The sequence below is a fragment of the Meriones unguiculatus genome, chromosome 7 (assembly GCF_030254825.1).
Source record: "Meriones unguiculatus strain TT.TT164.6M chromosome 7, Bangor_MerUng_6.1, whole genome shotgun sequence".
Classification (NCBI taxonomy): Eukaryota; Metazoa; Chordata; class Mammalia; order Rodentia; family Muridae; genus Meriones; species Meriones unguiculatus.
In genome coordinates, this window is record NC_083355.1 from 18,691,389 (window position 1) to 18,715,816 (window position 24,428).

The 24,428-nt window shown below is 46.1% G+C and overlaps 2 protein-coding genes across 2 annotated transcripts in view; one reads left to right on the plus strand and one right to left on the minus strand.

Annotated features, from left to right (window-relative positions):
- Positions 1-84: 84 nt before the first annotated feature.
- On the minus strand, positions 85-4,026 carry Ccdc103 (coiled-coil domain containing 103). Its single transcript, XM_021631932.2, has 4 exons — positions 3,979-4,026; positions 2,640-2,791; positions 2,121-2,253; positions 85-1,481 (listed from the first exon to the last, which is right to left on the minus strand). Exons 2-4 carry the CDS (start codon positions 2,780-2,782, stop codon positions 1,044-1,046), a joined length of 714 nt encoding a protein of 237 aa, XP_021487607.1. The 5' UTR covers positions 2,783-2,791; positions 3,979-4,026; the 3' UTR covers positions 85-1,043.
- A 212-nt stretch (positions 4,027-4,238) lies between these two features.
- Eftud2 (elongation factor Tu GTP binding domain containing 2) overlaps positions 4,239-24,428 on the plus strand; it is a 41,108-nt gene continuing 20,918 nt past the window's right edge. Inside the window, exons 1-10 of the mRNA XM_021631922.2 lie at positions 4,239-4,372; positions 7,664-7,772; positions 14,430-14,595; positions 15,432-15,510; positions 16,676-16,751; positions 17,231-17,296; positions 18,045-18,080; positions 20,391-20,481; positions 21,304-21,386; positions 23,199-23,365. Of these exons, the coding sequence (XP_021487597.1) occupies positions 7,668-7,772; positions 14,430-14,595; positions 15,432-15,510; positions 16,676-16,751; positions 17,231-17,296; positions 18,045-18,080; positions 20,391-20,481; positions 21,304-21,386; positions 23,199-23,365 (869 nt within the window). The 5' untranslated portion in view covers positions 4,239-4,372; positions 7,664-7,667. The remainder of the gene's footprint in view (positions 4,373-7,663; positions 7,773-14,429; positions 14,596-15,431; positions 15,511-16,675; positions 16,752-17,230; positions 17,297-18,044; positions 18,081-20,390; positions 20,482-21,303; positions 21,387-23,198; positions 23,366-24,428) is intronic.

The window sequence follows — 24,428 nt, forward strand, 5'->3', positions numbered from 1 at the left end:
GCATTTTAGAAATCATTGCTGAGAGGAGGCCATGGGATAAAGAAAGGTTCAACCAGCCAGGAAAAGAAGCAACAAACTGCAAAGGAGAGAGCCAAGTTCAAGGCAATTTATTCCCCAGCTGAATTACAAGACGCTTTTCTAACACACCAGGACCGATCTCAAGGGAAAAGTCATTCTAGAACCTAGCACGCTCTCACCTTTCTAGAACTTTGGCATTCACCCAAGAATGGGTCACAGGAAACTAGAATGAGCTGTGAGCACCCTCTGGCCTGTCTTCCCAAGAGAACATCTTTTCATCAATCTGAGTGATAAGAGAAACTTCTCTTGCACAGCTGGTCATCTGGGATGCTGGCCAGACCTGAGCCAATGGCTTTGGGATTTCCCAGGCTCAACCTGTGAAAGAACTAAGTCCCTGGGGAAGGGGGAGTTCTGCATCTCAAATGAAGGAGCCTTCGCTCACTGTTGATGAGCTGTTCATTCACTGACTCTGGGTTAGAACTATTCTGGTTAAAGATCAGTGCTTATCTGTTATTAAAGGTCATCGAGTTTGCTCTCCTCCCCCTCCCAAGAAGAGGCTCTAGGCCAGCATTTAGTTGTAAACACACCCACCTCTCAGAGTTTGTGGGCTAGGGATGTGACAGACTTTAGGGGTGGGTAGCAAAACACTCTCGGCCAACTCTCGGCCCTTGGCTGTCGTGGGGATCCACACAGATACAATAATGGGTTGGAGACAAGCCCGCTACTTGAAAAGGGAAGCGAGTGTGGGTTTCTCGCAACAGTTCTTTCAACAATTCTGCAGGAAGCCCAACATGCCTTTTCAGGGGACCTGGGTTTGATTTCAGCACCCACGTGGCATCACACAACCATCTGCAACTATGCTGCCAAAGGCTCCAACAACCCCTTCTGGCCTCCTCAGGCACTGGGCCCCCACATGGTGGTCATCCATACATGTAGGCAAAACACTCACACACATAAACGAAAACAAGTTTTTTTTTAAACATGCTTTGTAAAACCCCTGGGAAGGCTGAGGGCAGCCAGCCTTATCAGTGGACCCCATACAGCCCCCTTAGCTCCTGTAGCAGCCCTTCCTCTTCCTGTAGCACAGTAGATGGCTGTTCCATACTGAGTCCCTCCTGCGTGGGTCCAGTGGTGCCCATGGCCTGCAACTTCTGAAACAAGTGCTGGCAGCTCTCTCGCTCTGCATGGCTCAGCAGGCTCAGGTTCAAGGTGAACCTCCCGGTGTTAGCCAAGCTGTGCAGAATCCCCAGTACTGCCTCCCGGTCATTAAGCCTCACGTGCTCAGCCAGTGCCACCAGCAGCTCCCCGAGAAGTCCAAAGCCCACATCCGTCTGGAAGAGGTGGCCCAGCCTGGGACCCCCGAGCTGAAGCAGGGCTTGGTAGCGCTCTGGTCCACTTCTTAAGTATCGCCGCCAATCACGGTAAAACTCTGAAGAGGTCGTGGGCTGGAAGGGTGACTTCTCCTGTGTTTCAAAGGGAAACAGGTCCAGAGCTCAGCCCGCCACTGTGCGACTGTGATGGGGAGGGGAGTTATGAGTTTTCATCTTAGCTCTGCAATTGTTCTCTGAGCTCAGGGAAGGCTGGTCTCTGAGGCCTCATTTTCAGATGAGGGAGCAGAAGAGGGAGGAGGGAGGAGGGAGAAGGGAGGAGGGAAAAGAGAGCAGGGAGGACAGGCCAAAGAATCCAGGCTATGATTTGAAGGTCTCCTTTGTACTGGGGTCTTCCTCCTGAGAAAGGAAGCATAGCTCTTGGCCTTTTAGAGTGAGTCAGAGGAAAGTGGAGGAGTTTGCTACAAATCTCCAGAAGAGAAAAATAAGTGTCAAGGATCTGGCAGGCTGGGTCCCTCTCAGCCTGTTGCCTGAGGGTATTGCCACAGGAGCACTATACTCTCTATCTACCACCTGACCTGAGAAGGAACCTCAGAGGACTGCTGAGCCCAATTCAACTAGGTCCAACCATCTGACGGCCATTCTGGAACCGGAAGGAAAAAGCCTGCTTCTGTTGGCTTCTGAGACATAAAGAGGCGGTACGTGTTGTAAGAAGGGGGTCATAGCTTAAGCACAGAGAACTCCTGCCGGGCTAAGAAGCTGGCCTGCACCGACCTGGGGTATTTCAGCGGCCACATCTTGAAAAGTCCTTTCCTGAGTAGTGTGACAGTTCCAGGGCGCAATTCTCTTTCCTCCCATCTTGTCCTTCTGTTCTAGAGGTTTCAGGTGTGACGCAAGGACAATACCTCTGGGTCGGAGACAGAGACGGGAGAATGAACTTAACGACCCTCTCAGTGTGGGGCAGCCCTTGGTGAGACTTGACAAATAACGGAGCAGCTACTGCCTCTACGACGACAGTAGCATGGCTGGCTGAACGTACTCCCGCATTCCCAACGGACTAGATACTGTGCTTAGTTACAACAACTCAGCCCTAACTCGAGTATCTATAACAACCATTTCTCTTTCACAGATAAACTTGAGCTTCAGACAGGTTACAGAGCTTGGGTAAGATCACCAAGTAGTAGACAGTGGGGCACGACAGAAGCCCAGAATGCTCTGTACATACAGTGCCTGCTTTGAACTTGGGTAGCCCACCACGACAGAAGGGCCTGAGGAAAACAGCCGCAAGCCAACCTGAAGTCCTCATAGGAAGGCACCCTTTGTTCAACTGCTCGCAGCTTGGCATCATTCTCCCTTTTGTACTTCTCGTCAGCAGCAAGTGCAGCCTGCAGCTCTTTCTCCAAAGCCTTGAAGTTGATCACATCATTCTTTTCCATGGCTAAGGCCTGGGAAGGCAAGAAGAGTGCATCTCAGCAGAGGCTCAGCATCAGGGTAAAGATGATGCCTTGGGATGTGGATGCTTTGCCAGAATGTGAAATGACCCAAAGCAACCCGATATTTATCCCGGAGTGGTGCAATCTATAGTCTCCCCCCTCCCTTTACAGATGAAATGGGATTGCATGATGAAGACGTTTATGAGGATTCTCACTGAAAGCTGAGCAGAAAGCTTCTGGCTTGAAGTCTTATTTTGTTCTCTGCTTCTAACAACACGGGAGACCTAAGGGCTAGCTTAGAAGTTTGTCTAGCCAGTGTCAAACCGTGGATTTGATGCCTAGCAAAACATGAAACAATTTTTGTGCTTCAGCTGAAGAGGCATTTGGAGCTCAGAATTCTGACCCTTCATTCTTCCACATAGGATTTCTCTACAGCAGGTTATTGCCATAAAGGAACACACACACACACTCACACACAGAGACTCTTACTAGCTGCTCGAGCTCAACAACAAAATTTTGCACTTCACTAAATGTTTTTAAAGGAAGAAAAGAAGTATTTTCACCTAAACCAAAAGTGACTAAGCAGGTCGAGGAAGGAGGAGGAGGAGCGGTAGAAGGGAAAAGCTCAGTGGCCTCCATCTCCAAATCCACAGGTTGTGTGGTGTGAGGACATCATCTACCATCCTCCCCCTGAAGTTCTGCTCCTCCTAGTGTGAGTCTAATGGGCTCTTTTCACAGGAATCTGTGTGTTCCCGTCTGGGCTCTGACATTTACTTAGGACACCTCTTTCCACCTCAGAATCCAGGTGAGCCGGAGCTAGACACTCATCACCAGCTCTAGGGCAGGAAATAAGGTGGTCGGTGAGCAACCATCCCCGAGCCCAACGAGGGGAAGTGGAACTCCAAAGAAGTGGGCCAACAGCTGAACTCCAGTGTCTCAGATCCTGTGCAATATTTTGGGGTGAGGTCTCGCTATGGAGTCCAGGTTGTTCTCTCCAAAACTTTTGAGTTTATAATCTTTCCTCTAGGCTCAGCCTAGAGCAGCGGAGACTACAAACACCCGCCACCCGCCCACCCTCTCGTCCAGTTCCAAGCCCTCCCCAGTTATAGAATTACTAGAGCAATCCCCTTTTCTCTGTCCCTAGACCCCCACCCCGCAGGTCTTGGACCCCCTTGCTTTCTTTCAGGGAAGCCCCGGACCTGTTAGAACACCTCAGGGCACCGCCCGCCCAACAGCGGTCGTTGCCTAGCAACGGCTCCACTAGCCTGCCCACGTGACCGGCCCGAAGGTCCCCTCCCGCCGCCTTCAGGTTGTCCCAAGGCGCCTGATCTGATTCGTGAATCCTCCGGGCCACGCTTTTCTCTGAAGCAATTCGCGCTGCGTTTCCGGGGACAACTCGGCCTTCCCCGTCTCCGTCTCCGAGGCCAGCGTTCCTCGAACCCGTTCTTCAGGCAGAGGGCTGTCCTCCGAGGCGGGGCGCTCGGCGTCGCGCTCGGGGTCCTTCCTGGCCACCGGCGCCGGCGTTGCGTCGGCGTGCGGCGGAAGCGCGGGCTCAGGCGGCGGACCGGCGGCGCTCGGCTGAGCAGGCGGCGGGTGAGCTGGCCCGGGAAGGGTGCCCCGGGGCTCGGGAAAGGAGAGACAGGAGCTCGGGAAGAGGCGATTTATGTAGTGTTTTATCTCCTTCGCCTCACGCACGCGTGAGTTGAAGCCTGGAGTGGGAAAAGGAACGAAAGACACCAGCCCCCAGCACACGCTCACACCGAGGGTTCCGGGGTTTCCTCGATGCCCCGCATGGTTAAATTTCCGTTCCTGAGTGGAGGTGGCGCTCTCATGACCCAGACCCCTGCCACTCCCCCTTCTATCGGTGCCGGCTTTCACTGCCAAGTTGTCTCAAACTGTTTGGCATTGTAGCTGCCTGTGGCGGCTAATGCCTAATTCTCCCGCTCTGGAGAGAGAGGCAGAAACGTTGCAACAGGTTCAAGGCCAGCTTAGGCTAAGCTTTGAGTCCGGTTCAGAAAGCCAAAACAGAAAAGATTCTGCATTCCTTTGAGAATCTCTGTTGTAACGGGAGGATGCAGGTTTAGGTTTTAGAGATTAGCTTTGCTTAACTAAGCATGTCATTAATTCACACACACACACACACACACACACACCCCAAAAAAAGAAAAAGAAAAAAACCAAACAAACAGCAAAACTTATTGGGGATCTATTTTGTGCCAGACACTGGTTTTCTTTTTGCTCTGATTTTATGATTAACATTTATGAGTTGCATATATACACACCTTTCCCCCCTGAGTCCTATTCAAGTATAGCCTTTGTGTACTTAAGCTGGTAGAGTGTGGGGCCCAGGATTTGAACCTAAGCACACTGACTAAGAAATGAGGGTAAGGGGGCGTGGTAAGTGTATATATGGAGAGACAGTTTAAAGTGACAAGTAGGTGACGTTAAAGGAGAGACGAGTTAAATGAATTAAAAGGTATAAATAGCCAAAGCACAATGGGAGTAACAAGTGCAGTGGCCCTGAGGCAGAAGTGATCTTGGCTTGTTCAGTAAACAACTTTCTGTAAAAGTTTGTGCCGTCGCTTGATGGGAGTCTTGGGACAATGAAATGGACGTAAATGTGGTAGCTTCTTAGACATAAAAACAGTAAGTATGTGAGAGTGACTTTAATTAGCAGTGATTAGCGCTCTAATTTTGTATCTTATCTACAGTCAGTACTCAGTAGATCTTGTTGAGGTATTCAGTCTACTGCAAGAAATGCCAAAGTTTTTAAATTAAACATTCCATTCAGTTAGCATTATTAAGTTTCTGTTTGTGCAAGGTGCTGTCCTCACACTCAGAGATGGTCACATTTTATGCTGGCAGATATTGTTTGTTTGTTTGTGGTTTGGGGGTTTTTTTGTTTGTTTTTTGTTTTGTTTTTTTTTTTGAGACAAGGTCTCATATATCTCAGGGTGGCCTCTAGGTCACTATGAAGGATCATAGGTGTAAGGCCCCATGCCCAGCGAATCATAGTTTGTGTGTCGCTGTGTGTGCATGTTTTTGTGTAGTGAGTGAGGGCTGTGGTATGCAGGTAGACATCAGAGAAGCACCTTCATGGTTTGGTCCTCATCTCTTGACGTGTTTTGAGATAGGGTGTCTTTATCACTGCCAATACATGGCTAGCTGGCCCTTGAGCTTCAGAAAAATCTCTGCCTCCTGTATCCTGTAGGCCTTCTAAGATTGTAGACACTCCTGCTACTGCATTTGGCTTTTTGTGTGGATTTTTAGGATTGAACTCAGGTCATCAGATTTGCACGGCAAAGGCTTTTACTGACTGAGCCATCTTCTCCACACCTTTAGAAGTTTTTAGACCATGATTATTCACTTTATTTTCTACTTGAAAAAATACATATAAGGGGCAAGTGACTACTGTGAGTTACATCATTGTTAGAGATGAGGTTAAGTTATGATGGATCAAGGCTTTAACCCCAGAGGCCTGATGCCTCTTCAGTGCTCTAGTTTTCGTTGCTTGCAAATGTAGAGTGGTTGGTGAGACTAATAAATAGTTAAATAGCATTTAGGACAGAAAATACTGACAGAAGCGCAAAATGTTAGAGCATCACAGAAAAACGAGAAATTGAAAGTCTAGAAAGGTGGAATTTAAAAGAATTTCAGTAATTGAAGTGGGAAAAATCTACAGTTCTTATATAGGGAAAATGAGTTATTTTATAATGAAAAGGCAATGAAGGGATTTGAATGTCTACAAAGTCATTGGTTTGTAATCTTCATTGTGAAGTCATGAAAGTCAAGACTAAAAAAAAAACATTCTCGCTTAAAAGAGTAACGACACCTTTGGGCAAGCGTACCATCCTGGTTTGTCTCCTTGGCTGTGTAGCTCATTACTGCAACAGTTTGTCAAATTTGGTGGGGCCTGTGCAGTAGGTAGAACAACCTGCCAGTGTTAATTTTTTTTTTTTTAATTTTGATGATTGTATTGCGATATTTTGAAAATGTTAATATTAAAAAGAAGAAGTGAGATGCTGGAGAGATGGCTGAGCATTTAAGAGCACCTGCTAGGTAGTCATGAAGACTGGGGGTAGGATCCTAGCACCCACGTGACAATCTTCATGTTCCCCAAAGGATCCAGTGTTGTCTTCTGATACATGTGCATACAGCTGCACCTAGACACACACACATATATAAATTTAATTATTAAATAAATTTTGAGAAGGGGAGGTAGGCTAGGCATGAGTTGTATACTTGTTATGTCAGCTCTTGGGAGGCGGAGGATCTAGAATTCAAGGCCAGCTTGGGTAACAATGAGAACCTGTCTTTAAAGTTAAAAATAAAGCCAGGTGGGACTGGAGCCCTGGCTGCTCTTTCAAAGGACACAGGTTCTATTATCATCATCCACATGTTAGCTTACAACTGTCTGGAATTCCAATTCCAGAGGATCTGGTTTGTGTGGGTATCATGTGCCTATGAACATGGTACACAGATACACATACAAGCAAGACACCCATACACAGAAAAAAATGTACATAAGTAAAATAAAGCCAGGTATGGACATGTGTCTGTGTTTCCAGCATCTAGCAAGCTAAGGCAGGAGGATTGGGAGTTCAGGGGCAATGTGTGTTACCTAGAGTTTGAGGCCAGCTTGGGCAACAAAGACAAAGAGGCCCTGTTCTTAAATAAATTAAAGGGTGGAGGTTGTAAATAGAATGAGCAGAGCAGGGAAGTGGAGAAAGTTTCTCCACTTGGGACAGATTATTCAGTAGTTGGTCAGTCACTAGTTACCACTTGAAGGGAAAGGAAGACGGTGAAAGGCGACGGGTGTGGCACAGTTGTGATGCAGGCTTTCATTACCTGCCAGACCCTAACTTTTCTCTCCTTGAATTTTAGCATCATGGATACTGACTTATATGATGAATTTGGGAATTATATTGGACCAGAGCTTGATTCTGATGAAGATGATGATGAGCTGGGAAGAGAGACAAAAGATCTCGATGAGGTAAAGCAAACACTGTTTTCTTTATTCCTCTCCTTTTAAAAAAGCAGTGTTCCCATAATAACCAGCATGTATCTCTAATACTGCCTTTTTTTTCCCCCCAAGACAGGCACACAGATAGTGTGCCCTGGCAGTCCTGGAACTCACTCTGTAGACCATGCTGGCCTGGAACTCACAGAGATCCTCCTGCCTGTGCCTCCCAAATGCTGGGATTAAAGCATGTGGCACCACCACCTGGGCAGTGTTGCCTTTTTTTATAGCATGACTTTTATTGGGATCTTATATTGGCCCCTAAAAAGTTCAAAAAGGGATATAAGGGAGTTTGGTTCATGAGGTGGGTTTATAATCTGAGCTCTAGTAATTGTTCTGTAATAGCTCTGAGTTCCTGGCAGTATCTTTTGACAGTCATGAGGAATCCCAGAATGGGAGTCAGCTGTATCGAAGCTCCGATTTTATAAGAGGTATACAAAAAGGGGATGCAGATTCCTATTACCTCAGTTTAGGAGTGGGGGATGAAGTACAGAATGGTTTGAGACTCGCCAAAGGCACTTTATTATGAAGCCAGGAGTGCATGTAACACTAGCACTTAGAAACAGAGGCAGGAAATAAGGAGTTCAAAGTCAGCCTCAGTTAATGAAAGTAGGGTCTCCTTGGGAAGAAAGATTTCAGTGGGAATGAGAGGGAGATGACTTCATTATATAATTGTATAAAACTGTCAAACAATGAAAAGCAGCTTCTTAGCAGTAGATTAGTTTGGATTAGCAAGGACTTCATGGTACAGCAGAAAACAGGAACAGAGTTCTGGCTGCCATCGGTCTCCATAAAGGACAATGTTGCTCAAGCTAGAAAAAAGTAAGCACTAGAAAAACAGTTGAAGCTGCTTGTTGAAAGGAGAATAGCTTTCCATCTTGAGTGTGTCCATGTCTGCAGGTCCAGAGTGAACCGCACCCTGGTGCAGTGTTAGGGAGATCTTGAAGAGGTAAGCTGAGAGCCACTGTGGATATACTTCAGTGCAGAGCACTTCCCAGTGTGTACAGGTCCCTGGAGTCAACCCCACACCGCCAAGATGGAGGGTGGAGAGGAGAGGCCATGAAACAACAACAAAAAGAATTAAGTAGTGCATCTTAAAATGGAATTAGAGCTGGGCGGTAGTGGCATATCCCGTTAATCCTAGCACTTGGGAAACAGGCAGTCAGATCTCTGTGAGTTCAGCCTGGTCTACAGAGTGAGTTCCAGGGTAGCCAAGGCTACACGGAAAAACCCTGTCTTGAAAAAAAAAATTCTTATGTGCTTTGGTGTTTTGCTACACGGAGAAAATCCTGTCGTTGTCCCTTCCCAACCCCCCCCCCAAAAAAAAAGAAAAGAAAGCTATTTGGGGCTCTAATGCATTAGAGTTTGTAAGAAGGGTGCTCATTCTGGAGGGAAGGATTCCACAGATAGCAGGTAACAGGCAAACCATGTTTTCAGGTCACCAAAGTCTAGTCCTTAGAAGACAGCTGTGGGTGTGACACAGAGGATGAGGGGCCAGGTTGTTGAAGGCCTTGAACAGAAAATTGAGAGTAAGAGCCAGATGAGGTGCTGCATGCTTTTAATTTCAGCAGAGGCCAAGGCAGGCAGAAAGAGAAGACAGCAAGGGTGACATGGTCAAAGCCAAATGCTGGAGTTCTTCAGTGAAAGGAGGGTTGGAGGCCTGACTAGCTTCCTCACAATGCTACCATCAATGTGGGCCTGGTCCACTTCGTGAATATGAGGGAGAAAGGGAAGGATGAAACAAGTATGTAGAGGAATGCTGTTTGCAGACAAAGGGGAATGCTAAAAGGATGCTTGTTGGCTTTATTTTTGGCCTATTTGAGCTACTGCATGATGCTCCAGTGGAGATGGTTGGAGGACTCGGGAGTTGTTGCGTAAAAGCCCACAATTACATTCCCAGTGCATTCAGCTGTATGGGACGGAAGACCGGCTTGGTAGCTATTTTGGAGCCACATCAGCTGAAAAAGCTGATGTCATCTCAGGCCGCTTTAATACAAGTAGAACATGCAGATGGCAGGAGGTAGCCAGGCAGCCCACCACTGTAGGTATTTGCATTCTTTTTTAAAAAACGGGTTGGCATTTTAGAATTGTGTGAAGGAAAACACGCCCACCACTGAATCCACTCACCTCACTGCAGATGCCTTCAGCTCTGCTCTTGTGGGTGAATTGTTTTTCAGTCAACTAAATCCCATCTCCTTTCCCTTCTCACCACTCCAGACCGTCGCACAGCACTTCTCCACTCCCTTTCCTGCTCCACCAGTTTTCCCTCACTAGTGGGTCATCCCAGTCTGTGTACAAACTTGTTAAAACCTTCTGGTGTGGAAGTGCATACCTTTGATCCCAGAACTCAGGAGACAGAGGCCTGGGATCTCTGATTTGAGGCCAGCCTGGTCTACATGGTGAGTTCCAGGACAGCCAAAGCTACATAGCAGTAAAAAGCGAGAGAGAGAGAGAGAGAGAGAGAGAGAGAGAGAAAAGAACAAGACCAAAAAAACTTGCTAGTTCCACCCTAGCCTTCTTTGGCTCCATTCCCCTATTCACTTACCTCCCTATTTCCTTGCTTTCGTAAATGTCTGCCTCAAAAAAGTTGAAGCTGTTTCCGTGTCTCCCATTTGCTCTCAAACCCACTCCTGTCCTACTCCTTGGACACTGCGCTTGTCAAAGTCACCAGTGGTCTTGGCCTGCGAGCCTCAGGATCACCCGACCTGACTTCAACATGCAGTGTAACCAGACTTTTGGCTACTTTATTGGGTTCTTTTTCCTACCACCCTTCTCCACCCCAGTCCCTCCCCAACCCTGCCAACACTAGGTAGGAGAGAGAACGATAGAGGGGAAAGGGCCAGTGCTCTGGTTAGACTACTTCCTGATGGTTAGGGTCACCACGGTCTTTGAGGCAGGTTTGATCTTCATTGTCAGGTTATTTCCAACCAGCAACAACAACAAAGAACAAACAGCAGCAGGAGCGACAGGGGTAGAAGCAGTAGTTGCTACCACAGGCCCTTCGGGGCTCTCATATATTCGCTCTTATGTGTCTTCAGAATTCCAGATGTAAACTATCTTCAGCTGGCAAAATCATGTAACTACCAGAGCGTGAGACAAATTATAGTCTGCTGCTGTGGACACTGAGCGAAGCAGCCCCATATCCCACACCTGGGGTTAAAACAACATATTTCCAACATAACTGTTTTAAAAATTATTTATTTATGTTTATTTTATGTGTATTGGTGTTTTGCCTGCATGTATGTCTGTGTGAGGGTGTTAGATTTTGGAATGACAGACAGTCGTGAGCTGTCATGTGGGTGTTAGCTGATCATTCTCTCGTGTCTTCCCTTGTTCTCCATAAAGGCCCCTAGCTTTCACTGTCATGACCATTCCTTCTTAGTCTTCGCTGCTGCCCTCTCATCCCTCAGGTCTCCTGACACCAGAGAGCCTACAGTTCTGTCTTTACACCTCTCCTCCACCCCACACACTGCACTTGCCATATCCAGTCTGTCAGGTGGCGTCTTGTGTCCAGAAGACTCCTGGGTTTCTGTCTCTAAAGACTTTTCTCTTGAGCCTCAGCTTTACATGTCTTGCATCTGGCTTGGCATCTCTCCTTGATGCCTAGTGGAGGGTCTCAGATGTAGCATATCTGCCAGCCTCTGAGTTCCTCCCCATACTGCTCTTGAATTCTTCCTCATCCCTGTGAAAACAGTGCCTTGCTCCAGTTGCTCATGTCAGAGGCCTCCTCTCCCTCTCCTTAAACATACCTTCATTTATTAGAAAACGCTTGTACAAAATATTTCTAGGCTTCAGCCTCTTCTCAGCACCCTCCCAGCTGCCATAGTGCAAGGCACCGTCTCCTTCCTAGATTACTGCAGTAGGCGCCTGACCAGCTCCCTTCAGGATGCTCTCAAGACTGGAAACATACAGTGCGGAGGTTTGCTCCCAGGCACTGAGCTGTAACTGCTGCTGATTACCCTAGTTGAAAACCACTGTTCTAGAAAAAAGTAAAGTCAGGACCAAGGACAAGGCTTGGCTGCTGTACAAGCCTGAGGACACAAGCTCAGCCCCCAGTAACCATAAAAATGCCAGGTGTGGCAGTGTGCTCTGGGGTGAAATAGTATAAGAATGTTTTCTTTTAATCCCAAGTGTGCAATGTGGGGCTGCTTAATTACAGCTGACTGATTTGCCTCGTGCTCTGGTGGGGGCGTGGCTTTCCCAGCTGCAGATAGTTTCTGTGATTGTGTGACGTTTGAAGTTTTGGGACCTTTTCAGAGGGTACATAAATGCTAAGGCCCCGAGAGGAGGGTGGGTTGTTGGTTGCAGTTTGTTAAGTGGTTGTGTGCAAAGAAGAAACAAGAAGATGTAAAATATCCTGATGGAAAGACCAGACTTGCCTCCAAGGAGCTTGACACCCTAATTAGCAGGAAGTAGACTAACCACAACATCACCCCTGACTTCATTCAGGGATCTCTTTCCTTTCCTATCCTTTTTCTCTCATGCCCAGTGTTAGGGATTGACAGGGAAGAAGGAAAGGGGTGAAGGAGGGTGGAAGGAGAACCTTTCACAAAGTGGCAAGCGCTGGTTCTCCGTGGTTACCTCCCACATGAATTCAGTTCAGTTTACTTTTTTTTTTTTTTCCGAGACAGGATTTATCTACAGCCCTGGCTGTCCTCGACCCACTTTGTAGACCAGGCTGCCCTTGAACTCAGAGAGCTGCCCACCTCTGCCTCCCAAGTGTTGGGATTACAGGCTTGCGGCACAGCCCCCGCTCCTGCCCCCTCCACCCCCTCCCCCGCTTCAGTTTACTCTTAATCCCATTGTTTCCTCCTAAACAAGCTGGCTTCCTGGGCAACCTGAACAATCTCCTCGGGGTCATGGCTCAAGTCTCTTCCTTTGCTGTTTCAGCTAAGGAGACTCTTCTTTCCAGCACCATCTCAAGGCCCTTTTAGTTGATGAAGAACAGTGTTGCTCAGTTACATACTACCAGAGGTTGGTGTGTAAGGATCTCATTTGGGACCAACTAATTTCTGAGCCCTTAATTTAGTGGTCTTTATGATATTCACAAAGTCATACAACCATTATCATCAGTGAGAACATTTTCATCATCCTAGGAAGAAACTCTACACTGGCTAACCTTTGCCTTCCCTGAGCCTTATTTTCTTTCTCTTTGTATTTTCGTTTCTGGACCTTTTTTGTAAATGAGGCGACACACCACACAGCCCTTTGTACCTAGTCACTCTCACTTTATACCCTGTTGTAGAGTTCATCTGTGTTGTAGTATTATGCACACAGGTGTCATGTGTGTATCATTCCTTTTTATTGCCAAGTATTGTTTTGTATAAAAGCATTGGATTTCATTTACCCATTCAGAAATTGATCTACATTTGGGTTTCTAGCTTTGTTTTTGTTTTTGCAATTATGAATTATACTACCAAGAATAATTATTTAGAAGTCTTTGCATCTGTAATTTTGTGTGTTTGAGGTTTATTCTTGTACCAGCTAGTTTTATGTCGCTTGACACAAGGTAGAGCCCTCTTAGAGGAGGAAACCTCCATTGAGAAAAATGCCCCATCAGATTGTTTTTTGGGTAAACCTGTGGTGCATTTTCTTGACTGAATGGTGAGGGAGTGCCTAGCTCACTCTGAGTGATGCCACCCCTGGGTTGGTGGTCCTCGTTGCTATAAGAAGGCAGGCTAAAGGCCAGGTGGTGTTGGCACACTCCTTTAATCCCAGCACTGGGGAGGCAAAGGCAGGCCGATCTCTTGAATTCGAGGCCAGCTTGGTCTAAATAGTGAGTTTCAGGACAGCCAGGGCTACACAGAGAAACCCTGTCTTGATGAGTCTCCCTCCCCTTCCCCAACTCCAAATAAATAAATAAATAAATAAATAAATAAATAAATAAATGAAATAAAGAAAGCAGGCTGAGCAAGCCAGTAAACAGTGGTGTTTTTTCAGCTCCTGCCTCCAGGTTTCTGCCCTGCCTTCCCTCAGTAATGAACTGTGATGCAGAAGTGTAAGCAGAGATAAACCCTTCCTCCCCAGTGGCCATAGTGTTTTATCACAGCAGTAGAACTCCTATCTAGGACGGTTTGTAGGGCTAGAATTGCTTGGTTGTAGTTAATGCTAGGTTGAACATTTTGGAGACCTGCAGATCTTTCCAAAGCAGCACCACATTTCCCACTCACAGCATGTGAGGCTTCTGCTCTTCACATTCTCAACAACACAGGTAATTGCCTTCACCAAGATCATTTTTCAGAACCAATTTTGTCAACTTAAGTGAAAATTTTAAGATAGGAGTTTGTTTCTAACTTCTACCTCTGACTTCCGATTTTTGCCCTTAGAGAAAGTGAAGTTTTTGCTTGTTTTTTTCTTAGTTGGCCATGCTGTGATGAGCTATTTGTTTTCTTTAAATCAATCCACTGTGGCCAGTCGTCCCAGTAAAAGCAGGGCAAGTTTGATGCAGCAGAGCTGGCCATAGCCAAGGCTCCCAGTATTCCTTGAGTGGAGGCTCTCCCAGGAGCGGGGTCCCTCCTCACCACCACACAACTTAAAGGGAGACAGAAAGTCAGTTCTTACACAGAAGGTGGCAAGTGGCTGTCAAGCAGGAAAAAGTACCCCTCTGTCCTCCCTCTCTCTTACCTTTAGATGGATGACGATGAGGACGAGGATGATGTGGGGGAGCATGATGATGATCACCCTGGGATGGAGGTAGTTCTGCATGAGGACAAGAAGTACTACCCCACAGCCGAGGAGGTTTACGGCCCCGAGGTGGAGACCATTGTTCAGGAGGAAGACACCCAGCCTCTCACAGGTATGGCTGGAGGGAACCTTGCCTAGCTCTCAGGGAGTCTCCAAAGTTCAGTAAACGAATTGGGCAATTTTTCTTTAATTTTCAGTATTATTTCTGGATTAAGGTCCAGTTAACTTTGTCTTAATAGTCAGCAAAACTCTTAGCTTGTTAGTGAGCAAAAAGAGTTAGTACTTTGGGACTATAGTGATGGCTCAGCAGCTAAGAGCACTGGCTGCTCTTGCAGAGAACCCAGGCTCAATTCTGTGCATTCACATGGCAGCTCACAACCATCTGTAACTCTAGTTCCAGAGGATCCAGTGCCCTCCTCTGACTTCTGAAGGTACCAGGCATGCACATGGTATACAAACATACACAATGGCAAAACACCCATACATATGAAGTAAAGTTACTAAATATATACGTGTATTTTAAAAGGAGTTAATGCTTTATCTACTCCTTGATGCTTAAAGACTGCTAAGTTCTCTCTTTGCTCTGATGTTTTCCTATGCAAATTCCAGCCTTTCTCAGAGTCCTTGTGGTGCTCACTGTTTACATTTTAATAGTAGTTGAGGAGAGTGGTTCCGCTGTAAAGTATAGACAGTTGGTTCTTTTGGGTCCATTGTTTCCCCACATTCCACCAAATAAGCTTCGTGCCCTCAGTGCACAGTTCAAGTCCCTTTTCTATCTCATGCTGAAATAGCATTCCCCAACTTTCTCACCCTGAGTGATGGATCCTTGAGAATAAAATAAATTGGTGTTATATATCATGTACTCTAAAGCCCAATCCAATGGAATGGAGCTCTGAATTTTTGTTTTATACCTACCTACGTGTCACTGCTTTTCTTTTTTTCTCCCAGAGCCCATTATAAAGCCAGTGAAAACCAAGAAATTCACTCTGATGGAGCAGACATTACCTGTCACGGTGTATGAGATGGAGTAAGTTACAAGTCTTCTTGGTTCTCTGAAGAAATACTGCGGGCATCTTTCTTAAAGGCAGGAAAGGGTGGTTTGTGAGTGAGAGAGCCAGAGAATTATGACAGAGGTTTATTATGGTCTGCCAGAATTATGGCTGCTGCGATATTTAAGTTCAGTTTTCTCTCCCAGACGTCAGCCCTGGCACTACCTCTAACCCAGGGTAGTCCTGGAAGCCAGTCTTTGAGACAGATGGGTGTTATAATTATCAGTGTTCAGAGCTGTGATCAGCAGCTGAGAAAATGGCTCCAGGAAATGCCTGCTGACAGTTTTTGTTTTTGTCTATGTCTGTCTGTCTCTTTTTCCCTTTTGGTGGTGGGGTAGGTTTTGTTTGTTTGTTGGGTTTTGTTTTTGTTTTTGTTACCCATGTTTTTCAAGACGGGGTTTTATCTGTGTAGCCTTGACTATCCTGGAACTTGATCTGTAGACCAGGCTGGCCTCAAATTTAGAGATCTCCCTGCCTCTGTTTCCTGAGAGCTGGGATTAAAGGCACATGCCACACAGCCCAGCCTGTTTTTTGTTTTTTTGTTTTGTTTTTTAAGACAAAAATTCATTAGGTAGCAAAGGGTGACATTAAAGTCCTACTCCCTCTGCCCCCACCTACTAGGTTTTGAAATTAAGAGCCTGTACCACCATGCCCAAGTGTTCTTTGCATCCTCCTTGCCCCTTCCCTGCCCCAGGTCTCATGCATCCCAAGCTGGTCTTGATCCTGCTGCCTCCACCACCTAAGCACCAGATTGTATGTGATCTGCTATGTCTGCCTTTTCTTCATTTAACCTTTTTTTCCAATCATTCTACTGTTGAAATTTATATAAGAGTAGGCCTGATGGCCCAGTGGGAAGACAGGGGACAGCCTGAGTTTGTTTCCTGAGAACCAGATGGCAGGAGAGAACCAGCTCCAAAAGCTGTCCTCCAGTGCTGAAAAGCATTGGTCTTGCGCCATTCATTTCCAGGTTGTGTTTTCTTGTGGGCACCCCAGGGCTAGTGGATACAGATCCTCTGCCTCCCGAGTGTTCTGCAGTTGGACTGAAACTTGTCCCTGGCTGAAAATAGCTGGAATACCTTTGCACCACCCCACTGGGGGAGCTTTTGTCATAGGTTCTTTTCTCTTTGCCTTTTTTCCTTCCAGTTTCTTAGCAGATCTGATGGACAACTCAGAGCTCATCCGAAACGTGACCCTTTGTGGCCATCTCCACCACGGCAAGGTGAGAGACTGTTCTGCTTCCTGGAACAGAATTTCTTTGTACCTGCTCATCTTCTAAGCCCTAAGGGTCACAGGGATGGAGGCTTCAAGTTCTAAGGATGGGTGGGTGGTTGGGAGACAAGAAGACAATACTCCACACATGTCTTATAGAACTGTTGTGAAATTCTAGCATTTCTGGAGCCAGTTCCTAAGGCACTTACATGCCTGAGCCATGTGTTTACATCTGGACAGAGAAAGAAAAATTGAGCCTTACTCTGATTTTTATAACTTTTTATTTCTTTAGGGAGGGCTTTCCAAGAAAGATTTCATCTTTCATTGAAAAATAATCTTGTGGCTTCTGTGTTAATCCTTTGCTGTCCCATAATCCTCTTTGTTTTTCTTTTCCTTCCTTCATGCCTGAATTACATAGTACATTGGGAGCCTGGGAAGAAAGGCTTTTCCTCCACAATTGGCAGGTCTTACCCATCTCTTCTCTTTCAGACATGTTTTGTAGATTGTTTAATAGAGCAGACGCATCCGGAAATCAGAAAGCGCTATGACCAAGATGTAAGTAGAACATGGGCTGAACTGTTCAGAATAGAGAGGGGCGTTCCTTCCCGTTCTTCACTCTGCAGATATAAACAGTGCTACTTCAGACACCACAGCACACACAGTGCTGCTGGGCGATTGTAGTCTGTTAATAGGTGTAAGCAGGTCATTTCAGCTTTCTCGGGAACATGGAGAATATTAACCTGCTGTATTTTTAGGTGATCTGTTCTGCATTTGGGATCCCTCCTTAGGATGTATCCTGACTTTTATAGTCTCCTCTTTGCTGTCATTTTATTAATAGCCTGCTCTATAAATATCATACAATTGGACCTTGTTGTTTTCACGGTAAATTTAAATGCCTGTGAATAAGGCCAACTGTGGCGTCAAATCTCAGTGTAATAAATGTTCAGACTCTGCCAGATTGACTGTTTTGACATGTGAGACTTGAAGGCCGGCACGTGTTTCCCTTTACCACTCTTAAGATCCAGTGCAATATACACAGCCCAGCTCTCCAGCCACACACGGTCTTTAGTAACCACTCCCCCTACCCCTCCCCTGCATGCACCCACACACACAGGAACATTTTCCACCTGGGAGGGCACTGATCTCCTTGTCCGGAATTGCTGTGGGGACACCCGCTGTCTTTAGCCTAGTTTCCTCCTGAGGGAAGCCCTTGATTTGGGAGGGGGTGAGGGAAGGTGATTGACGGTGTGCATGTGGGGGAGAAGTCTGAATTCAGGTGGTAACGTCACTGAATGTTTTTCAGCTATGCTATACTGACATCCTCTTCACAGAGCAAGAGGTAAGTGTGTCTTGGGAAATTAGATTTTGCCCACAGAGACCTACCAGCCAGTTTTGTAGACAATGTGGGGAGGTCATTACCCTAGTATTCCCTGCCCTACAATTCTCTCCTGCTGCTCTCAGTCATCCCATAATGAGAACTGGGAAGGCAAGCTTGAACATGGGCGGGGAGCCTTCAGTCCTTGAGTACCTTTAATTTTGCCTAATAAGGCAAATACTGAGAGACGATGTTCAACTTTGTAAAAGTTGACATGATCTTTACAGCAGCTGGACAATCCCTAAGATGTCTTCTGTGAGACCATCTCCTTTCAGGAGGGGCTTCTCTGGGAAGGCTTGTGGGTCCATTGTGCTGTTTTTATCTTTCTGTCTGATCTTCCTTCCTCCCTGTCACCTCTTTCTCTCTCCTTTATCTGTCCCTTTTTTCCCCTAAAGAACTAGATGGAAAGCTCTCATACATAAACACACAGGCTTAACTAAAGGACTTCAGGGCAGTATTCACAGGATAAGCCACCATAACAACAAGGTTACAGGGTTTTGGGGTTTTTTGTTTTGTTTTTTGTTTATTTTTTTCCAGACATGGTTTCTCTGTGTAGCCCTGAATATCCTGAACATACTTTGTAGACCAGGCTGGCCTCGAACTCACAGAGAGCCACCTGCCTCTGCCTCCCTGAGTGCTGGGATTACAGGCGTGCACCACCGTGCCCAGCTTCATTGTTAATGTTTTTAAAGTTACTTATTTGAGTGTGGCAGGGTTTTGTTTTGGTTTTGGCTTTTTTAAATAGTTTCATGATGACCTCAAACTCAAGATCAGCTTGCCAAAGCCTCATTAGTGCTGGTGTAAAAGGCCTCTCTGGGGTTTGGAAGTTCTTTTCCATTTTTCTTTCTTTTTTTTTTTTTTTGCGGGGTGGTGGTGGTCGTGTCTCTATGTAGTCCTGGCTGTGGCTGTCTTGGGATTTGCTATGTAGACAAGGCTGCCTTGTCTTCTGAGTGTGGGGATTAAAGATGCTCAGTGTGAGTGCCTGGCTTTTCCCAGCTTATTAAATACTATTTCCTATTAGAACTTTTAAATGTTTCTTTTCTTTAAAATAAAACCAAATAGTTTCTTCCTATTTATTTATCTATCTATCTATCGATCTATCAAGACGGGGTTTCTCTTTGTAGCCTTGACTGTCCTTGAACTCAATTTATAGACCAGGCTGGCCTCAGACTCAAAAAGAGATCCCCCTGCCTCTGCCTCCCTAAGTGCTGGGATTACAGGTGTGCTCCACTTCGTCCAGCTGCTGCTGCTTCCTCTTTGAACTAATCCTCCTTTGAGACTGTTTAAGACATATCATCTTGCTGATGTACCAGGTAGACCTGGGTACTCACACCTGTAATCCCAGGTACTCAGAAGGCCCCATTAGAAGTTTAAAGCCAGCTGGGTGTAGTGGCACATGCTTTTAATCCTAGAACTGGGAGGCAGAGGCAGGTGGATAGATCTCTGTGAGTTCGAGGCTAGCCAGAGAGCTACATTGTAAGACCCTGTCTCAAAAAAACAAAAAGAGAAGCCGGGCACAGTGTGGCATGCCAGTAATCCCAGCTCTCAGGAAGGCATAGGGAGGTGGACCTCTATGAGTTTGATGCCAGCCTGGTTTATAAAGCAAGTCCAAGGACAGCCAAGGCTACACAGAGAAACCCTGTCTCCAAAACCCAATAAATTTAAATAGATAAACAAAGAAACAAATAACTAAATACCTTGTTCAAGGCCTATCAAAGTGACAGGATGAGGATGAGGTCAGCCTGAACAACTATGTGAGACTGTCTCAAAATAAAAACTTGAGCTGACGATACTGCTCCACCAGCATGTGAGAGACCCCGTGTTCAACCCCTAAGACTCTTTCTCCTTCAAAAAAAAATTGTTTTTGGAGGCTGGAGATAAAATTCTATAGTAGCATACAGAAGGCTTTGAGCTTATTTCCTAGCACTGTAAAAAAGTGTGTGTGGTGGTGGGGACCCAGAGAGTGGTAGCACAGGCCTTTAATCCCAGCACACAGGAGGCAGAGGTAGATGGATGTCTGAATTTGAGATCAGCCTGTTCTACAAAGCCAGTTCCAGGACAGCCAAAGCTACATAGAGAGACTGTCTTGAAAAACCAAAGAAAAAAGAAAGGGTCAGGGTGTGTGTGTGTGCCCGTGTGAATGCCCGTGTGTCTTGTAGTGTGCCCGTGTGTCTTTCATCTACAAGGTGTAATCAGCTAGCAGTTGACAAACCCTAAGAGCTGAGTGAATTCCTCTGGCATGGAGTAAGTCTTGACACTCTGTCTGAATTTCAGAGAGGTGTTGGCATCAAGAGCACCCCTGTGACAGTGGTGCTGCCAGATACCAAAGGGAAGTCTTACCTCTTCAACATCATGGACACACCAGGTGGGACAGCCCTGATCTACCCTCACTGCCTCGTTCTGTTTTCTGTTTGTGTTCTGTTTCCACAGCAGTACAGAGTGTTCTTGGTGTGTGTTCCCTTGAACCTTCCTTGACTTTGATTCTTCAAGGATTCCCTTTTCTTTGACAAACTTGCAAGCACAGCCCCCTGGCCTTTGATCTCACTTACTTTCCTGTGGAATTTGAAGTTTTAGTGGCCCTATGTGTTTATTAATTTCAGTTTATGTCAGGCCCCATGCCCTAGCCACTGATGAGATAAAGGAGAGTCAGACCTGAACCCAGAAGTGGACAGAGATTGCTAGGATCCAGTGGGCCTTTGGTGCCAGCTCCTTCTTTTATGGAAAGGGCTGACTTGACACATAATTGTTTTATTTAACATCTGGGCAATTTGGGGTTTGGAGGATTTGCCTTTAATATGCTATCAGGTGCGCAGTGCCTGATCCTCTCAAGGCCCTGCTCACCCCCTTCCGCCAGCTGTGCCTTGTCTGGGACCTGTTTGCTTGGAGCAGCTTGCTGTGCTGCCAATGCCTTCCCTTGCCATTTTCCCTGCCTCCAGACAGTTGGAGCTCTTGTAGAATTCTGTTGATTGATAGTCAGACTAAGCTGCTGTGTGGCTGTTTACCCTCTCTATGTGGAGACCTTCTTAATCCCAGAATGGGACTCTGATGGGAGAAATATATATACTGTGAGCTACAGTGAGCAGGAAGAGAGATATTTGGGGTTTACAGACTTTACAGTTCTCCTCAGGTCACCCTACAAGTTAACTGCCTTATCCCACCATATGATGACTGGTTATTTGCATTTCAGGTCATGTGAATTTTTCTGATGAGGTCACAGCTGGGTTGCGCATCTCAGATGGAGTGGTCCTTTTCATTGATGCTGCTGAAGGGGTAAGTTAATCTAGTCTCTTAAAAGCCAATCCCCTGTTAACGCCACTACATCCCTCTGGGAGCCAGGGAACATGAAAGTCTGTGAGATTAAGCCTCAAGTTTTCTTTAAATTTAGGGAAGCAAGTGATGTTCACAGTTAGACATTGTAGTTGGAGGTCTTTTATTTTTCTAAATCGAAAGATTGATTATGCCACGAACCTCATATGCCACTAGTTATATGTCGTATGACTAGTGAGGCACCAGCAGAGGGAGCCAGAGGTACCGTATATAAAAAATTCAGACTTAGTCAAACCTTCTACAAGGAACTCTCTCTTGTCTGTTTATGATTTGTCTCTGTACCCAGGAACGTGCTGTCTCCTGTGTCCTCTCCCATGAATTGTAGAAAAGAATTTTCAAATTGTTTTCTTTCTTTTTGTTTTTTAATGAGATGAGATCTTACTCTGGGTCTGGCAAATGGCTGAGTTCATAAAGGTACTTGTTGCCAAGCCTGGTGACCTGAGTCCAGTCTCCAGAACTCACACGTGGTAGAAGCAGATAAACAGCTTCCAAAAGTCCACACCATTCCATGAGCATGACTATACGCATAAAAATAAATAAATGTGATTTTCAAAATTAAAAAGAGCTGGTGGTACACACTTTTAATCCCAGCACTACTCAGAGGCAAGTGGATCTCTGAGTTCGAGTCCAGCCTGGTCTACAGAGTTAAGTTCCAGGACAGTCTGGGCTATACAGAGAAACCCTGTCTCAAAAAACCAAATATAAAAAAAAGTTAAAAAGTGTAGCTCACTCTGTAGCCCAGGTTGGACTAGAACTCACTGTCTAGTCCAGGCTGGCCTTCAATCCTCGATCAGAGCTATGTGCCGTCACACCCAGCACACCCTTCTGATGCTCTAGGTGACCCATCTTTGGCTAGCCAGAGCTCCTTGGAGCTTGTTCTTTAATCCTTTTGGCCCACCTCATATTTGAGTTCTAGCTTACTTTGTTACGTACTTTCCCTGCCCCAGTCTTCCCACCGTCATTTCATCCGTGAGCTCTGGCTTCCTGTACTGCGGAGACTACTGTTTAGAGACAAAGATCCGGGGTGTGCACTGTGTGCCTCACCTCCAGGCCCGTTCACTGAGCACAGCCAGGCGATACACACCTGCACATTTGCCACTTTTGCGCACACAGGTATTGAGAACATCAAGTGGTCAGACTGGCTTTGTGTGCCTATAATCACTTGAGAAGTAAGGATTGCTACAAATACGAGGCTAGCTGGGCCTACAAAGCAAGACCTTGTCTCAGTAAATAACAGTAAACAATAGAATGGCTTGTTTAGCCAAGCATGGGGCCACATCCCTGTTATCCTTACTACTCTGGACGCCTAGTCAGGAAGACAGCAAAATTGAGACTAGCTTGACAACTTAGTGATACTCTCTCAGAATAGGTAGAAAAAGGGCTGGGGATGTAGCTTAGAGGTAGCATGCCTCAAACTTACAGAGGCTCTGGGTTTAATCCTTAAGATAACAACAAAAGAAAAAAATTCATCCTAATATTTCCGAGTCCATTAAGTTCTTCTTAGCCTTTTAAGTCCCTTCTCTAGTACTGGGAAGCCTGGGCCCTGGTGTCATCCTTGCATTTACTTGCTTCTCAGTCCTGTTGGCTAGGTACCTCTGAACAGTCCTATGTCTGCTTTGGGGATGATGCTTCCAGCTGACACTTGATCCCCTAGGCCCCCTTCCCTTGTACTGAGTATGTTGGGAGTGTTCTCTCTGGCTCTGCTGTAGACTCTGCTCTGCTCTTAGACTGCCTCTAGAGCCTTGTGTTTCTCAGGTGATGCTGAACACAGAGCGGCTGATCAAGCACGCAGTGCAGGAGAGGTTAGCAGTCACCGTGTGCATCAACAAAATCGACCGGCTGATCTTGGAGCTGAAGCTGCCCCCGACAGATGCCTACTACAAGCTGCGGCACATTGTCGATGAGGTCAATGGATTAATAAGGTATAAGACCCCTGGGAGTGGATTTCCTGTCCTTAGGAGAGTCTGGCTCTTATAAATCTTAATTTTGCCCTTGAAGACTTCTGGGAGTAACTTTTTGGCATGTGTGGATGAGCTCGTCAGACAGTTCTGACAGTGCATGTCAGTTCTCTACAGGGTTGCCTCCAAGCCTAACCTCATCAGCTCGGTGTCTTAATCAGTAATGCAGTTTAACACATTTGGTTTTGTACTCAATAGAATTTAAACAGGTCTCACCTTTACTACATACAGCCATGTAAAGTTGGGCAGGTTATATCAAGCTCATTTGTCTGTTTGTTGTTTTACTTTATGTGTCTGTTTTGCCTGCATATGTGTGTGTGTGCACCATGCACATGCCTGATGCCTGCCAAAACTCAGAAATTAAAGTGCAGAATAACTGGTCTTTATGGGTGTGTGCACCCACATACACAAAAAAACACACAAAAAATTAAATTTAGTTTAAAAAAAAACAAAAGATGGACATAATGGTCCACACCTGTAATTCTGGCACTCAGGAGGCTGAGGCAGACTTGAGCTTGAGGTTAACCTGGGCTACACAGTGAGACACTGTCTCAGAAAACGAGAAGGCGTCAGGATGGTTGAGCAGATGAAGGATTGGCCGCAGTCTAACGACCGACATTGTTTCCTCAGAACCCAGGTGAAGCTGGAGGGAGGGAGCAGACTCCACCAAGTTGTTCCCTGACCTCCACACTTACATTGCATTGTGCGCACACGCTACAGACACTACACCCACACAATCAATGAATTGAGTGAGTCAGTACATTTTTTAACAAACTAAATGAAGAAGAATTGCCTATTGGGATGTTTAAAGAAGCTAAGTAGCTCGTTCACTTGACTTATGGCACCTGACTGCTGGGTGACGGGGTTGCAGTTGTCTTAGGTTGACACGGGCAGTGTAATGAATGTGTTCTGCATGTATCTGGAAGCCTGAGGCCCACACTGACAAGTATGGGAGACGGTGTGGAGTAACACATCTAAGTGGCTTTGAAACCGTGTTAGCACAGGCTTGCTGTGGAATAAGACTAGA

What these genes read in the sequence shown, in the direction of transcription:
- Ccdc103 (XM_021631932.2), bottom strand. Translation starts at nt 2,782, where the DNA reads ATGGAAAAGAATGATGTGATCAACTTCAAGGCTTTGGAGAAAGAGCTG. An exon ending in CCTTCCTATGAGGACTTCAG is followed by an intron (nt 2,254 to 2,639) that starts GTTGGCTTGCGG and finishes TCTCCGACCCAG; the next exon opens with AGGTATTGTCCTTGCGTCAC. An exon ending in TGGCCGCTGAAATACCCCAG is followed by an intron (nt 1,482 to 2,120) that starts GTCGGTGCAGGC and finishes TTTGAAACACAG; the next exon opens with GAGAAGTCACCCTTCCAGCC.